The following is a 17213-nucleotide window of genomic DNA, read 5'->3' as shown; positions in this document are numbered from 1 at the left end:
GATCAACTCCTCATGGTTTGTGGCCACAGTTTGTTTGATGATCCAGGGGGCTTTTGGGTGATTTAAAAGTCAACTGATTTGCAAGATGTGTGGGGAGTTCCTGGGTGAAGCTGAACTGATTTGTCTGATCTTTGCATCAAAATGAAACCCCAAACAAATTTTGAGTACAAACCATGATGGATGGATCATATCTAGCATGGCGTCTATTGCCAAATTATTGAGAGGCTGCAATGAAGTTGTAGACTGTATTCTCTTGGTGTCTTCCATTCTCAACCAATTTCAGCACACCTGGCTTTGTTAGGAGGATCCTGAGGTGCCAGGATACCATGCTAAAAATGGCTCTAATATTAACAACATTAACAGTCATAAATATTAACAATCAAGCTAACTAAGCTATACACATATAAGTAGCCCTAATCATAGAAATGATCTGGCTTGAGAGAGTTTATATGAGCTGTTTAACATCTGTGCCTCCATGCTCGAATCCTTACACTGCTAGTTGTCAAACAATAAAAAGGAAAGGAGAGGGACTTCTTGTCAAGGTCAGGGGTCAATGTAAGGAAGCAGCGTGTCACTTCAAACTGTGTGAACATGCAGTAGCTGGAACTGACAAAGCAGAGCCAAGTTCACTTCATGTGACCAAAAAGGGACAACATTGAGGAAATGGCTAAAGCTTAACCCAACACACAAGAGGATGTGAGTCAGAAGTGTTATTAGTTGTGTCATGCTTTGAACATCAAGGGTTAATCTGTGTCAGCCACAGTGGTTCGTTCAGCCCATTCAGCCCAATGCATGCACAGTGACCAAGGTACTCACAACAAAACACCACCAAAACTTAAAAAACTTAAACTACAAAGAAACAAAAAACAGAGACTTGTGTGTTCAGAGTGAACAACAGAAAGTCAGAGGACAGCTCAGTATCAGTTGCGTCCTACTTACTTCCATATTGCTGTCTAGTGATCCTGCACTGCTGCGTCTTCCACGCTTGCCTGCCCAGAACATGTAATATGACAGATTAGACATGCCTGGTTAATACGTGAAGGTGTATGGGCCTATACCCCTTCTGTCTAGTATGGAGGGGGAGGTGCCCTAGCACCCTAAGGTCACAATGGTGGCACATGACTAGCTAGCAGCAGACTGTCAGTATGGCAGAAGGAGGACTAAAGGAAAGGGAAGAAGCAAGTCACTGCTACAACTCCAACACAAGCTTCGCCTCTGGGATAACTACGCAGCAACAGCTGCAGGCAGGAGACCCAAAGACTAGCAATCTGGCTGCAAGGGACAGTCCAGCAATTTAACATTTCATATCCATGAAGATGCAAGAATCACAAAAGACAGATTAAAAAAATAAAAGAGCAGCCTTTGTGAAAACCTGTCTGTAAAATCACTACATCTCCCCTCTTAAGGCTCATTTATGCTCAAGGTTCAATATGGAGATGGAAACGGGCGTGGATGGAGCCCTCTGCCCATTCTCTGAGTTCATTCTGTTTCTATTTGTGTGCTTTTTCTAAAAGCTTACGGAGATGGACAAAAAGGAGATCGTGGTTAATACGTGACATATTGCTGCTCTGCAGTGGACTTGCATATTTACATATAAAATTTTATCATGCCCTGTCTCATACTTTAAATGAATATACTGAAATTCATACTGACTTCCTACATATTACGTTCTGTATATTCTTCTGTGTTTGCTATTGACGTTCTGTGATGCCAACACTAGCACATGGTGAGATAATGCTGCACGTGGTTATGTTTAGGCAACAACAGCACATGGCAACTAAACGCTCATGCTGGTACTGATGGTTAGGATTATGGGAAGGGGGCACATGGTAAGGTGTAGAAAAAAACCCATCATGTTCAAATGGGAAGTGAACTTTGGACCCCTACATTAAAGTCCAAGGTTTCGTGGATCCATCCAACCCCCCCTCCTGCCTGCACTGTAGGCACCCTCAGGCTCCTTATATCACATGAGTACTGGCAGCGTTTGAACCCGATGCTGTTCTACCACATTTCACATGCACGGGTTCCATCAGGTTGCATTCTAAAGTGATGCGACAGGCGCTGTCCAGTCGTCCACCAGCGTATAATAACACCACGAGCAGATCTTTCAGGCTGCGTTCTCCCCTGATAACATCTTGCTGTGTATCATGTGGATGCGAAAGGTGGCTTTTGGCCTTGCAATCTAATGCCAAAAGCAGAGTCAAAGCGGTGGTATTTTACGAGTGCAGAATGAGAACGGGCTGGTGTAGCACAGTTCAAGCAAGAAATGACCAAAGGAGATGAAAAAGAAATGTAAATAATGGTAGGACAGAAAAAATGGTAAAATATAATAATATATGGTGAAATTAGTGGAAAGAATTCTCTGTCCACATGTTGGGATGTATATAATGGTTGCACAGACCTCCACTGTCTACAGCACTGCTTCTGTTTAAAGGTACATTATTAGAACCTTCTCCACTGTCACCTCCTTTGTTGTTGTCTGAAATAACAACCCTCAGCCCTCTACTACCACCTATTGGCTGTATCTATGGCAACATAAAGGATGCATGGAAGTATTAGTGCAGTGATGATTACAACATTTTAAATACTTGTATCTATTTTTATACGGGAGCATAAATGAGCCTTAGGGTCAAGGAAATTATTAATATCAAAACAAGCTCAAATTTTGTAAATTCATTCTCAACTGAGTGATGCAAAACCAGCTCCTTAGGGAAATATGGCCTCCAAAATCCAGTGTTGGTTAGCCTTTAAAAAGACTGCCACCAAAATGCGTTTTATTTAAAAGCATCAAAAGCACTGATTGCTGTTGTACTAGTCTGCAGCCTGTGCTGGGGTCACTGAGTCTGTTTGTGCAGAGCAGCTCTGCAGTGTAGAGGCGGCTCTCTACACCCGCACTGAATCAACCACACAACATTAATTCCTCTTACCGCTAAGATGCTCAAATTGATCACAGTGACCTACATAGTGCTGCCTCTTCCCCCGCAGACCATGCAGGATTATTAATTGATATCCTCTTGTAAAATTCACCTAGGCCCATTAGCAAACAGCCATGTCTATCTACTTGCTTCACTGTCTTAATGGCATGTGTTCACTAAGACACTCTGCATTGGCAGGTCAGTTGCTATGGACACTACCCAATACAAAACTGCACAGGAACAGGAACTCAGCTTCTTCAAAGTTTCCAAATCAATTACCATCCAAAAGGAGAGAACAGTATAATGCCAGCTTCAGCTTGGATATACACTCTACTTCATCTGGCAAAGGGATAAGGCATATAAGATGGTATATTACCATGGCAACCCCTGATTTTACCTGCATCTGAGAGGTCACGTAGGGAGCTGCTGAGGGCACTCCTCTTCAAGCCTTCACCAATGGCGTAGCTGTCATCAAGGCTGGCTCGGCTCAGGTTGCCATTGCCTGTGTCCTTCTTTAACCCTGAACTCTGGGACATGCTGGGCCTCACCACCCCCTTCTGCTTTTCTAGCTCAGCTGTGAAGGAGACATATGCAATGACAACAGTAATCCAGACTTCTCTATTTGTAATCTTATATTTGAACTGAGGTAAGCGTAGTCTGGTTACAGGATGGATTATTGTTGTTCACAGATATGTAGAAAAAAACATAAAAGTTAGTCTCACATTCTATCCGGTACTTCTCCATCTCTTGGACCTCAGCAATAGATTCTCGCAAATCATCAGTAAACTTTTTGCGGTCCTGAGGATTGGGTGCATTGAAGTTGATGAGGACTTTGATGTCAGCTCCGGGAATGGCTGAGGTTAGACGGACTCCATTGGGGTAATCTAAAGGGTGATGATATCAATACTTTAACATGAGTCCACACAAAATAGACACATTACCGGGGGTGTCTACAGAAATGGTAGTTGTTTAAGTAAAAGACAACACTTCTGCTACCTTTAAGGTGTCAGTATGCCTCAAACTGAATTCTTGTTGGATCGTCAAGGTCACACTGTCTGAAACTTCCTCTCTCCAAATCCCTCTGACATGAGGATGTGAATTGATTTTCACCAGGCATTGACATCCAGGGCTAAAAAAATGAAGCCAACATGGAAGTACCAAACACAGTAAACACTTACACCATTTACAGTGGTCACTTGAGGCTGGCTCCAAAACAGAATCAATCCTCACAGACCCCCATATTGAAATGCCATTAATGGCAATAACATTTGGGAAGTCTAACAGAGCCACAGGTTTGAATTCTTTTGACCCCCGTTCAAGCTAGCAAAGCCCTTAACCACAAGTCAGTCACTCTGCTCGCGGAAGTTACCTGCTCTAACATATTTGGCCGCACTCGACCGCTGTCTCATAAAGAACAGGGCCTTGTCTCTATGCTCTATCCAGTTCTTCTTCATACATCTATGGTTTGGACACTCAAAACAATGTATCCATAAACACATTTGCCTTTAGACGTGCTCTCTTATAAACAAGTTTGTTCCAAGCATACTGACACCTTTAAAAAGAGCTAGGACAAAAGTCTCCATAGCACTTACACTGATTCTCAAAGAGCAGCACTTGCATGCCATAAAGTGAGAAGGACTGCCGAAAGCTGTACGTCACAGAGTTCTTCTTCTTTTGGAAAATTTTTGTAACCTGTGGAAGAAGCATAGCACACTGTGGTTTATGCTCTGTCAGTGAAAGCCCAAGTGTGTTCTTAATGTACTGGAATAATGCTGCCTGCCTCACCACTAGCAGGTCATTAAAGAGGAAGATCTCCCTTTGGTGCAGGCCCAACTTTTGTGGTTTGTTGGGGTCGGGCACTTCAAAAAGTCTGCAGTAACAGACCAGTCTCCGGTGGGGTAAGGATAGTACCTGCACATTACACAGCAACATTACTGAGTGGAAAAAAATATATAGGACTTCTTAACCTCCACAATGTTTGCATCTATTCCATTAAGTCTTTGGGTACTTCACAAATATTTCCACTCAACCTTAAAATGTAGATGACATAAAGAGTGATACTCACACAGCCCAGCCCATGATGTAATGAGCCAATCTATGGAGCGACAGATTCACACAGAGAGAGAGAGAGAGAGTCATTCTACAGGGATCAGTGAACACATATGGGAACTTTAAAATTCACCATACATCAAAGAAAAGACATTACACCTAATGTTCAATAAGAAAAATGGGCCAAATTCTAAATCAGGAAAACTAGTTTTATAGATCATAGAACAAACATCTATGTGTTCTCCAAAATCCATCTTTTTATACATTGTTGTTTCCAGTGTGCATCAGTGTTAATGATCATGACATTGCCAAGGTCCTCTGGACTTCTGCTGATTTGTGTCACCAAAGTGGAGTATGTTTGATGAAATGGGATCAATGGCCCAAAAGGAAGGGCAAACACCTTCATTATAATGTGGTGTGAGGCTGTTTATCTCATTTATTATCACAGAACTTGTCACTTAGCACTTTTCTTGGCTGGCTTTTAGGGCAAAAGACATATTACAGTGATTGTGCAAGGTCTCCAGCCCTGAAGAATTGATGTGTCACACAGTGGAGAAAGTGGGTTCAAGTAAAGAATGCTCTTTCATTTCTTTTGGTCTTTAGAGAATGTTGGCTATGAATAAGCGGGTGCTCTCTGTGACAGCTCAAAGGTACATTAGGTAATTTGGTTCTGCATGCTCTTGAATGGAGGGTAAGATAAAAGTGGTCACACTCTACGTGCAGCAGCCAAGGGCAAACTCCAACTTACCGGCTTTTTTCCAACGATGAGTTTTTCCACTTTCTGAACCTGGGACACATGGTCTTCATTAGTCTTGAGCTCTCGCTTTCGAATGCGCTCATATATCCCTACCAGCATCTCTCTGGGGATGTCTTCCCCATCATCCACTCCTGTCAGAGGATGAGAGAAAAAAAGAGAGAGAGAAAAAAGAAGAATTAATGATTAATTCAGAGATTTATAAGAGTTGATGAACCTGTGCATTTACTTACATACTGCTACGTTGCACATATTTCTCACAGTACAGACAGAAATGTCCTTCAGAGCTCTCTGAGGATGAACATTTTTCCTCCACTTAATACTGTACTTTAATTACTGACACTCTAATAGGCAGAGAAATGAGTTAGCCATGCCATAAAGCCCCTGCTAATACCCCCCAAATCTGTTGAGGGCAACTCAAAAGTGATTTGCCTCAAAAGCAAAGCTTTCTTGGCCATGACTTACAAAAAACAACAAAAAAAGCCTGAATGACACAGCCTATGATCAAGGCAAACTGTATGCACTTACTCAATTTAAGGTGAATATTTATCCGTAGGGCTGCACAGTAGTGTATACAGATAATGAGTTTTGTGAAAGTAAACTGGCTGTGATGCAGGAAAGGAGGACAAAGTACCTCGAAGGTTCTTAACAAAGTCCTCCAACTTCATCTTCCTCTCAGGCTTGACGTTGGGGCTGTACATGTCTGTGTTGAGGAGGATGATGGCAAAGGCCAGAATGAAGATGGTGTCGGGGTTCCTGAACTGTCGCACCACACCAGGGTTACATATGCAGTAGCGCTGGCTGCAAAGAGAATATTGAACACAGAAACTGTTAGTTCAACTGATGTGAGTTTCTTTTTGTGAAGAAATAAGTAAACATTTCCTTAATATTTGTTTGACTTCTGCATTTATATTTCCAAAACTGAATTTACCACAGAAAGGAGAGTAAATATGTTTTTGCTGTGATGGAGCCCCCCATGTTGATGTGTGAGGAAAGCTTTGACATTGGTTTACATGTTGGTACTGTTTATTGATTGGTGAAATATTTGTGTGGGCTATCACTAAAAAATAGCTCCTTTAAACTTCAATGCAAAATAAATCACAAACACTGCGAGCAGAGGGACTTGAGTCGGTGACTTGGATTTGTTACCCTTGAGAAAGTTAGCTGGTTATTGAGTCTCATTCCCAGGTCTTCAGGTGCTTTGGGTTGGTGGTTTGATCTGATTACTAACCAAAAACATCAGTATGTGACCTGAGAATGAGACTCGACGATAGCCCTTTTCACACAGAGATCGCACTATCGAGCTGGTACTAAGTCCTTTATGTCTACTTTTTTTTTACAGAGAACCAAACGACGGCAGCAAATTTCTGCTTCAGTGTGTGATTTTTTAAATTGGTTCCAGCAATGCAGGACCAAAAGAAGCGTGGCAGGCGTGACGTGTAACAGCGCGCTCTAAACAATGCCGATGGCCTAACATGTCAATAACAATCATTTACCTTTGCTGTTTTATGGCAGCTGATCTTGTCCACTGCTCGGAGGGTAAGGAGCTCCTGAATCTCATTGTTTTCACAATTTGCTGACATTTACAACCATTGTTCTTCTTCTTTGACTTAGCTGCCAAAGCTACCACTCGGTATGACATGATTGCACGGAGTTATTAAAAAAGGTTACAGTTATTATTGCAATGCCTGATAAAGTTTGTATGTTTTCCTACTACCATAAATACCATCAAGCTGTATCCATTTTTAGGGGTGAAATACAGTTATCCATGCAGAGCTCTGTGCAGACGGGATGGCTCGCAGCTGATGATAGAATGCTCATCACAACCAGAAGAGACTTGAGTTTTGATTTGGACTTGCAAGAAAAGACTCAGCTCTGGCTCCGATGGTTCCACACAAGGGCAAAAATATCAATATTGATATTGAGTTCTCCACTATCTGAGCTGTGGTCACACAGATTTAAATAATGCTTCATAGCCTCAAGTCAAAGGAACAATGATCAAGCACCACTGAAGACTGTCGATACAGCCTGCAGCCATTAGACAGGCCCTTTAACAGCTTTCTGAGTAACCATAAAGTGACTCCATAATCATATCTGGATCGGGCTGCAGGCAAGCACCAGATGAACAGTTATCGTTATCTCCCTGATGTCACAGTGACTGTGGTGTTTACTGAGGCTGAAATGTCTTTGCTCGCTGCTGATCGAAGCAAATTCTCTGTGGGCATGACAGCATGAAAATAAATGAGTTAAAAACAACATCCATCACTAGCCTGGAGGGAGGTTTTCCTCAACTTTTTGAACAAATTTTCTCTAAAATATTTTTAGTGGTAAAACAAAGTCTGGATTTAAAATGGCTTTGCACTACTGCATTGATGCTCTTTTGCCCGACAGTGTTAGAGACAGGGGCTTTCTGGTGTCTCCTCTGTTTCACACTGAGTTGCACCCTGGCTTTCAGGAAAGCTCTATTTTTCCAGGGGTGACAGTGAAAGGGTACAGTACACATGCATGCACATGAATGTTCCTCTCTAAACACAAAAACTTACTTCACACAGAGAATATTTAGCCTGGAACAACAAAAAAAGCCAACACACAGTGGACAGGCAATGGTTAATTTGACTGTGGCAAAAACACCAGACAAAAAAAAAGTCTTACAGAAAAAACATATCAAGATAACTTTTCCAACAGCAGCAAACATTCAGGTAACAGCTCAATGCAAACACACCATCATACAGGAGGCTGAGGGTTAATAAGTCCTGCTTCAGGAGCTCTTTCTCATTCCGAAGTTGTCAAATGCTTCCACTTTTGCAGAGATATCAGCAAAAGATCCCAATGCCAAAATCTAACTTTTGCAGCTGTGTGACACTTGGTTGTGCGGCGTCAGCTGAGAATGCGGCCAGACAGAACCGGTCGTGGTGTTATGATATGGATAATAACCGCAGTGGCAGCATGATATGTGAAATGGCAAAATTAGTTGAAAACGCATTCCGCACGATATGTTAGGTTGAAACACTGATGGAAACAACATAATATAGAGAGTACAAAGGTCCCTATAGGACAAGAAGGAGTGGCGGTGGATGGGTCCAACAAACCCTGGACATTCATCCAGGTGGTCTGAATGTGATGTTTATTTCCTACACCTTATACCATGTGCTTTTTTTGCCTAAACATTACTATGTGTGCTTTTGTTGCCATATCCTAACGATGTGCTTTTGTTGATGTCCCAGCGTTGGCTCTCCTGTGCTTATGTTGCTTAGACATAAACACATGCTTTTTTAGCGTAATCCCCCCATGTGCTTGTGTTGACATCCTGGCGTCAGTAGCAGCATCACACGATGTCATCAGCAAACAGAAGGATACCCAAAGCATAACATGTAGACGCTGAAGTCCAAAGTGGCAACTTGACAATTTAGGATGAGAATGTGTTGGCTTGAGCTTCCAGACCACGATTGGGAAGCACGGGAGACACTTTGGCCTCCAGGGCTGGAGTCGATACTCATGTCTAGGCTAAACCCCTTCACTTTACCCAGCAGCTGTTAGAATAGAATAGAATATTCCTTTATTGATCCCCCATTGGGGGAAATTCCAAATGTTACAGCAGCATGAAAAAAGAAAAGTGAAATGTAACAAAGAAAATAACAATAACAATAACAATAAATAAGTAATAAAATAAGTATGTACATAGAGGAAATAAGGTATGTACACATAATAATAATTAAGTAATAGAATAGTATGTACACAAAAGATGGATTAGAGAATATGTACAAAAATTTGTTGTGCAAATTACTCTGGGATGAATTTTGGATGAAGCCAGTTTTGTTCCCATCAGCCAGTGATGCTGATGTTATAGAGTCTTATTGCAGATGGGATGAATGACCTGCGGTAGCGCTCCTTCTTGCAGGGTGGATGTCTCAGTCTGTTGCTGAAGGAGCTGCTTAAAGCCCCCACAGTCTCATGCAGTGGGTGAGAGGGGTTGTCCATGATGGATGTGAGCTTTGCTAACATCCTCCTCTCACCCACCTCCTCAATGGAGTCCAGGAAGAAGTCCAGGACAGAACCGGCCCTCCTGACCAGTCTGTTCAGTCTCTTTCTGTCCCGATCTGTGCTCCCTGCTCCCCAGCAGACCACTGCATAGAAAAGAGCAGATGCTACCACAGTGTCATAGAATGTCCGGAGCAGAGTCTTGCACACTCCAAAGGACCTCAGTCTTCTCAGCAGGTGGAGACGACTTTGGCCCTTCTTGTACAGGACATCTGTGTTATTAGACCAGTCCAGTTTATTGTTAAGGTGAACACCCAGGTATCGATAGGTCTCCACCATCTCAATGTCCAGACCCTGGATGTTCACCTGTGTAGTCTGGGGTGTCTTCCTCCTGCGGAAGTCAATAACCATCTCCTTTGTCTTACTGGCGTTGAGCTGGAGATGGTTCTGCTCACACCAGTTGACAAAGTCCATGATGACGGTCCTGTACTCCCGCTCGTCCCCCTCAGATATGCACCCAACGATGGCTGTATCATCGGAGAACTTCTGGAGGTGACAGCTCCCAGAGTTGTAGTGGTAGTCTGAAATGTACAGGGTGAAGAGAAAGGGGGAGAGCACTGTCCCCTGAGGGGCCCCGGTGCTGCAGACTACCATATCCGACACACAGTCCTGAAGCCTCACGAACTGTGGTCTGTCGGTGAGGTAATCGATGGTCCATGCAGCCAGGTGACAGTCTACTCCCGCTCTTTCAAGCTTCCCCCTGAGCAGTGAAGGCTGGATTGTGTTGAATGCACTGGAGAAGTCAAAGAACATGACTCTCACAGTGCTGCCGGTGTCCTCCAGGTGAGTCAGGGATCTGTGCAGCAGGTAGAGGACTGCGTCATCCACTCCAATGCCCGGTTGGTACGCAAACTGCAGTGGATCCAGATGTGAGCTCACCAGGGGGCGGAGGATTCTGAGAACAATCCTCTCCATGGTTTTCATCAGGTGAGAAGTGAGGGCCACAGGTCTGAAGTGGTTGGGCTCCCTGGGGTGCGCTGTCTTCGGGACAGGAACCACACAAGAGGTCTTCCACAGCGCTGGGACCCTCTCCAGACTCAGGCTCAGGTTGTAGATGCGCAGAAGAACCAGGCAGAGCTGATCTGCACAGTCCTTCAGGAGTCTGGAGCTGATGCCATCAGGACCCGTGGCCTTTCTCGCCTTCAGCTTCTTCAGCTCACTTCTCACCTGATCAGCTGTTATGGAGAGGCCGAGGGTGGCGGAGGAGGGGCTGATGAGGGGTGGTGGTGGAGGTGATGGGGCTGACAGAGAGCTGAGGTGGTGTGAAAAAAGAGCCAGCTGGTCGGTGCTTTGATGAGTGGGGGGAGGGGTGGGAGTAGAGTCAAATCTGTTAAAGAACAGGTTCAGCTCGTTTGCCCACTCCTGGTCTCCTGCTTCAGGTCCCCTCACCTGGCCTCTGCTGTGACCAGAGATGGTTTTGAGGCCTCTCCAGACCTCCCTTGCGTTATTTTGTTGCAAGTAGGTTTCCATCTTGGTCTTATAGCTGGCCTTTCCCTCCCTGATTTTTCTCTTCAGCTCCTTCTGCACCCTCCTCAGCTCCTCTTTGTCCCCAGATCCAAAGACCCTCCTCTTCTCCTTCAGCAGGACCTTCAGTTCAGGGGTCACCCAGGGTTTTGTGTTAGAGAAACACCGTACCTTCCTGGTGGATACAGTGTTCTCAACACAGAAGTTAATGTAGTCTGTGACGCAGTGTGTAATGGTGTCAATGTCCTCATTGTGTGGGCCGCACAGTACATCCCAGTCCGTGGTCTCGAAGCAGTCCTGCAGCGCCTCAGTGGCCTCCTCAGACCACTTTTTCACATACCGTATGGTCGGGGGTTGTTTTTTCACCATAGGTATGTAAATGGGCTGCAGTCTCACCAGGTTGTGATCTGAGCGACCCAGCGGGGGGAGGGGTGATGAGCTGTATGCATCCTTGGTGTTTGCATACAGTAGGTCCAAGGTGTTATTGTCTCTAGTGGGGCAGTCCACATACTGGCTGAATGTTGGGAGAGTGGTGGAGAGCGATGTATGGTTGAAGTCTCCTGAGATGATGATCAGAGACTGGGGGTGGGATGTTTGCAGCTTGGACACTTCACTGTGGATGATCTCGCAGGCAGCAGCAGCATCAGCCGAGGGGGGGATGTACACTGTAATCGCAATGACATGCGAAAACTCCCTCGGCAAATAATAAGGGCGCAAACTAAGCGCCAGCAGTTCAACATCCTTCGTGCAGCGCTGCTCTTTAATGCTAACGTGTCCAGCATTACACCATCTCTCGTTCACATACATCGCGAGGCCCCCGCCTTTCTTCTTACCACTCTCCCTCCAGCTCCGGTCCGCTCTGACAAGATGAAACCCGTCCAAAGTTATGAGCGAGTCCGGAGTGAGTTCGTTCAACCATTATGCCAGACACAGAAACTTTAGTAGGGTAATGATGACCTGAAGTGTTTATTTATGGACAAATTGAAACCTACATCACCCATCAAACATCACTGTCTCTTTCTCTTGATCCACCACATGCTCGCTTGCACACTGAGTTATTCCTTAAAGAAGCTAGACTGCAACGTATGCAACCAACGTGTATCAACACAACACTTGAAACACCAAACAGATATATCGGAAAATATAAATGTATACAGATTCTCCCTGGGAGCTCATGTCTTTTTCAAAGCTCAGAGCTCCTCTGTATTGGTTTTAGAGGGAAAGGTGACATGACACGGTTGAAGCTAATGTGAAACCTCATTTACAAAAACATCACTTTATTTCTTCCTGCTTTGGAACAACTACATGACTCGGGTGATTATGTTGATGACCCAGGCATCACTGGTTTGGGAGATGAAACCATGTCATGTGATGTGTCCCCAGCTTTTTGAAGAGTTTCTCACCTGTAGGCCTCTATCAGCCGCTCCACTTTCTGTGCTTCTCCCTGCACTCTGATGTGTGCCTGGAATTTCCTGAGCGCTTCGTCCAGCTCCATACCTGAGAAGTCCATTTCATCCACCACACAGCTGGTAAAAAAACACACATTTAGTGGTTAATGGGAGGATATGTTTGAAAAAAAATATGTACAATCTTTTCAAATAGGGATAACTGGGTTGTTCAGGAAATCTGTGAATAGAGTAACTGCCTTTAATGTATGGAACTACACTCCTCAGCTACGCCTACAGATGGCTACAGCTCCTCGCTAATTTTTACATTCAATATGAAGAGCAGCTGCTGCTGTCAAGCAGAAATCTCCAAAATCTTTACTTTTCAGAAAACAGCTTTGTTTAGCCCGGTCAGACAATTCCTTGCAGACATTAACAAGAGTTTCAATTTTTCTATATCTGTACCCTGTTTTTCTTGATTTCTTTTCCTTTTTCTGTCCTTCCTTCTTTCAACAATACAAATCACTGAAAGTTGAAATATAACTTTTTATATCTCAGTACATTGTACTCAACGTGATCTCACAGAAATGACCATAGTCTCTTAACGCATTGTGTGGTGGTGTCACGTCATGTGATAAAATATAGAACAGTTGCAGTTATAAACACGTTTCTTAATGTTGTGAAATGGTCGCAGTTTCATTGAGTTTCAGCACCAAAACTACTTGGTTAGGTTTAGATCAAGATTGTGGTTTTGCTTAAAATACAGATTTTTGCTACATACAGGACATAAGTACATTAAGAACAGTATATAAAGTACATAAAGCACACAGGTATGTAAAGTTGAAACAGTCAACGCTGACTTTTGGTTTCACAGGGACAGAAACTCCGGTGTTTGTTTGACCAGCCCACTAACCCAACATATGTGTAATTTAAAATTATTAATTTAATTATATAATAATATTAACTTCACTTAAAGCATGATTTTTTTAACAAGCTCAACATCACACACAGATTTGACTTGTTATGGCTAATGAGTTAAAATAATAATAATAATAAAAAGCTGCCCATTTTCCTAACCAGTAGACAGAGAGCACTATTAGCATTCCTTTGGAGTTGTGTTTCTGCCAACAGGATGAAAGTAAGTCCAATATTCACATTCTCTTTGGCTTGATTTTCTTGTTCATCACTTCCAGAGAACAATATCTGTCTCTTTAGCTGCCAAACGCTGCATTTATCTCATCAGCTATCATAAACTTGGTCTGATTTGGTGTTGGACAAGAAGTGTACAGTGGGGTTATTAGAGATTTTTGCTGCTGCTGGAAAGGATTTTCAGGGGGGCAGTGAGAGTGAACCAAAACAACAAAAGAAATTAAAACCCATAAACAATGATCGCAAAAATACTCCATAGAGTGATCATTTTTGTTGGTTAATCACGTCCAGAAACCTTTTTAAATAACACATCCTCATAACCCCACTGATCATTTCAAAATATTGATTAGTGCAGCTTTAAATGAAGGACTTTTACCCATAATGGAGTATTTTCCACTTTGTTACTGACAGTTTTAGTTAAACATAAGACATGATAACTTTTTCTATGCTGAAGTGAGCATTGCGACTCTAAAGGCCTGATACCTTGATACCTTGCATGTTAGGATTTATAGACATTTTCTCAAGGAGCCCTTTGGATATGTCTGTCAAACTGACACTGACAGACCTTTCCTGGCCTTATCCTCCACTGAATCTCAATGGGCTCTGATAAAGCTGACACGCTTTGAGTGTGTTTCAGTAAAGTCTGTCCAGTCTAGAGCATAAAGAAGAGTTGCAATTTGAGAATCACTGCTGGAAAAAATCCATACAACTTCCCTTCCCCGTTTAAAAGCAATGAAGAATATAAAGGAGTCTGTATGTTTATCTGAGCATCACAGCAATTTCCTGAGTGGATTCTATTTCTGTTTATTTCCTGGATGTATCTTGAGTCATTATGTAGTACTCAGAAACTCCAAAGACGGTGAATGAGTGTGGATTGCGAATTGGCAACCCCATTTGCAACTAAATGATTTATATTTATGATCCTGGGAGGAAGATTAAATAAAATTCTAAGCGCTAGTGTAGTTGGCAAGCCAGATCAAAATCCTGTTTTAGTAAATTTTAGTGTTGAAATAAAATGATCCATCTGCACATACAAATGCATCAAAGAGTGCAGGGACAATGCTTGTTGAGTAACTCACTCGAGGACATCTCGGTTGAATTGTTTCTGTCTGTTACCCAGGAACTCGCCAATCATCTGCCTACTCAAGCCTTTCCTCTGGAGCAGGAAGTGGGCCACACCCACTGGAGTGTCTGGAACAAAGTTTCGCTCGATCAGATACTGGATGCCCTTTTCTGGTTTCCTGGATACATAAGAGAGGGCAGAGAGAGAGAGGAAGATAGAGAGAGACAAAATGGGAAGCAGTGAGGACACAATCCAAATCTGTGATTATCCCACTGCACTTGTGCCCCTGGTCTAATATGTGTCAGATGAGGGATCGGGTTTAGGAAAGCAGGGGGTGAGGTGGTGGAACAGGATAAGGGCTGAGAACGTTGAGGAGGGAGCTATTTTTCTCAGCAGTGTTGATCACAAATGATTAAAAGGAACTTAATGGCCGACTCTGAAAGAAACCAAATCCACAATCATGTTTGATTAAATGGAATCACACAGGCTTGGATAAGTCACTCAGCCTGAAGTACAGCAGAATGAGTCCAATGCTTTTGCACATCAAGTACATTGACAGATAGTTTGTGTTCCCATAAACATCACTGCATATTTAGTCTGCATAAGAGTTTCATGTTGACTTCTAAAACAAAACCAACATCAACATGCCCTAAATCATAAGTAAAGGACTGGATATATTTGACGTAAGCTGACCTGTCCTTCATTGGGTAAGTACATGTGTGATTCTGTAAATCTGAGAGTAAAGGGTACGGGCAATGTATCAGACTCTGTCAGTTTGTTAATGGATCTCATGCAGTGGTGTGTACATACTTGTTGAAGAGGTTTAGGCCAATGCGGTAGTGCCTCTTGCGGATGATGTCATTACTGAAGGCAGGTGAGTCCCAGCTGTTGCGAGTCTCTTTGTGGTACGTCTGCTTGCTAAGCGTCTGCTCCCTCAGGCTGTCCCTGGATGAAGACTCGGAGCTGCAGTTGATAGTGTCGTTGGAGTTGGATGTGCTGTTGATGCTGTCATTGTCACCATCAGAAAAATCAGACTCCGACTTGCTCTGCCGGTTTGCGGTGCCATTGATGGCCAGGTGGGCCTCCAGTTGGCGTGGTCGATGATGGGTGACGTCCTCTTCTCTGGAAGGCCCTCGTGGTGGCAGGCTGTGGCTGATGTGTTTGGGGCTGCTCTGCTGGTTGCTGAGGCTCCGCTCGTAGGCGTTCTGTCGCTTCAGAGAGCTGCGGTCAGAACGATCGCTCAACTCCACCGAGCTGTCGCTTGGGGGCTCAATGGTCAGTAAGGGTAGGTGGTCTACCCTCAAGCGCTGCTCCTGGCACTCCAGAGATGGTGTACTGCGGCAGCTGGTGTCTGTGTCCCCTTTCTCATCCTTATGAGCCAGCGTCCAATAGTCCTGGGAAGAGTTAAGGGAACGCTGACGCAAGTCTGATTCTGTGCTAGAGGGCCGGTCCACAGATTGAGACAGGGGTAGTGGCGGTGACAGTTCTTCTTCATCGATGTAAAGGGTAACATCGCTGTAAGATGCTGTCATCTCATCCAGTTTGCGGTGTTCTGAAGTGCTGTGGGAGGGTTTCACCTGGCAGCTGATCTCCCTGTCCATATCCTGGTGACCTCTCCCTTGCTCTGACTGGTTGTCATCACCATGCAGACTACGACAGTTTAGAGCATCATCTATGGACTCAGCTAGAGATTTGACCTGCCTGGAGAACGCATCCTCTAGCTCTGTGATAGCATCTGTGAAGTCACTCTGTGTCGAGGGGGCCTTGGCCTGCACACCCATCTCCCCACCATGCTCTGACTGCATCAGTGCACCAATTTTAGTGCCGTCATCTGTTAGCGAGACCTGCTTTCCCTCGAAGTAGGAGCTGTGGACTTTTTCAGGTCCTTCAAAGGAAAACTGCATTCTCATATTGGATAAGACAATCCGTCTGGACATACGGTTCTCAGACATAGAACTTCTAAGACGCTCAAAGTTCTTGTTCATCTGGTACTGGCGGAAGGCTGTCTGAATGGTGCGGGCTGCATGCCGGGTTATGAACCGCCCACCATATTTACGCTCTAGCATCTCCACCTAAAGGTAGAGAAGGAAAGTTGGTGTCATTAATGCATCTGAGAAACTATTGGGAACAGTGTTCATGGTCTCTTAGCTGCATTCTTATGAAAACTTGCAAATGTTCTTTGTAACTGGTGGTAGTGATCCAAATTGAAAACAGGGCCAATGAGCACAAAAGCATTGTTTCCACCAACCAGGTTGGTACAGTTCAGTTCGGCAAGCATTTCTTTGTGTATCATAAGTAACATAGTATTCTGAATGGTGCTTTACCTGGTGGTTTACCTAGAATCTATGTTGTATCAAACAAGATTTGATGTTCATTCCAGTGCAATTGTGGAAACC

General features: G+C 43.8%; 1 protein-coding gene across 4 annotated transcripts in view; it reads right to left on the bottom strand.

Moving 5' to 3' along the window:
* iqsec1b (IQ motif and Sec7 domain ArfGEF 1b) overlaps nt 1-17213 on the bottom strand; it is a 268783-nt gene that overhangs the window by 7147 nt on the left and 244423 nt on the right. For 3 of the 4 annotated variants that reach the window (XM_042498087.1, XM_042498095.1, XM_042498104.1), the window contains 11 exons: nt 15628-16889; nt 14834-14995; nt 12624-12746; nt 6353-6519; nt 5713-5852; nt 4981-5010; nt 4701-4826; nt 4508-4607; nt 3638-3799; nt 3313-3489; nt 940-989 (listed from right to left, as the gene is read on the bottom strand). In XM_042498087.1, coding sequence (XP_042354021.1) covers nt 940-989; nt 3313-3489; nt 3638-3799; nt 4508-4607; nt 4701-4826; nt 4981-5010; nt 5713-5852; nt 6353-6519; nt 12624-12746; nt 14834-14995; nt 15628-16889 — 2499 coding nt within the window. The remainder of the gene's footprint in view (nt 1-939; nt 990-3312; nt 3490-3637; nt 3800-4507; nt 4608-4700; nt 4827-4980; nt 5011-5712; nt 5853-6352; nt 6520-12623; nt 12747-14833; nt 14996-15627; nt 16890-17213) is intronic. The other variant, XM_042498112.1, reaches the window with a different exon arrangement.

Source organism: Plectropomus leopardus, chromosome 2, assembly GCF_008729295.1.
Source record: "Plectropomus leopardus isolate mb chromosome 2, YSFRI_Pleo_2.0, whole genome shotgun sequence".
NCBI classification, from domain to species: domain Eukaryota; kingdom Metazoa; phylum Chordata; class Actinopteri; order Perciformes; family Serranidae; genus Plectropomus; species Plectropomus leopardus.
This window is presented reverse-complemented; position numbering and strand designations above follow the sequence as displayed.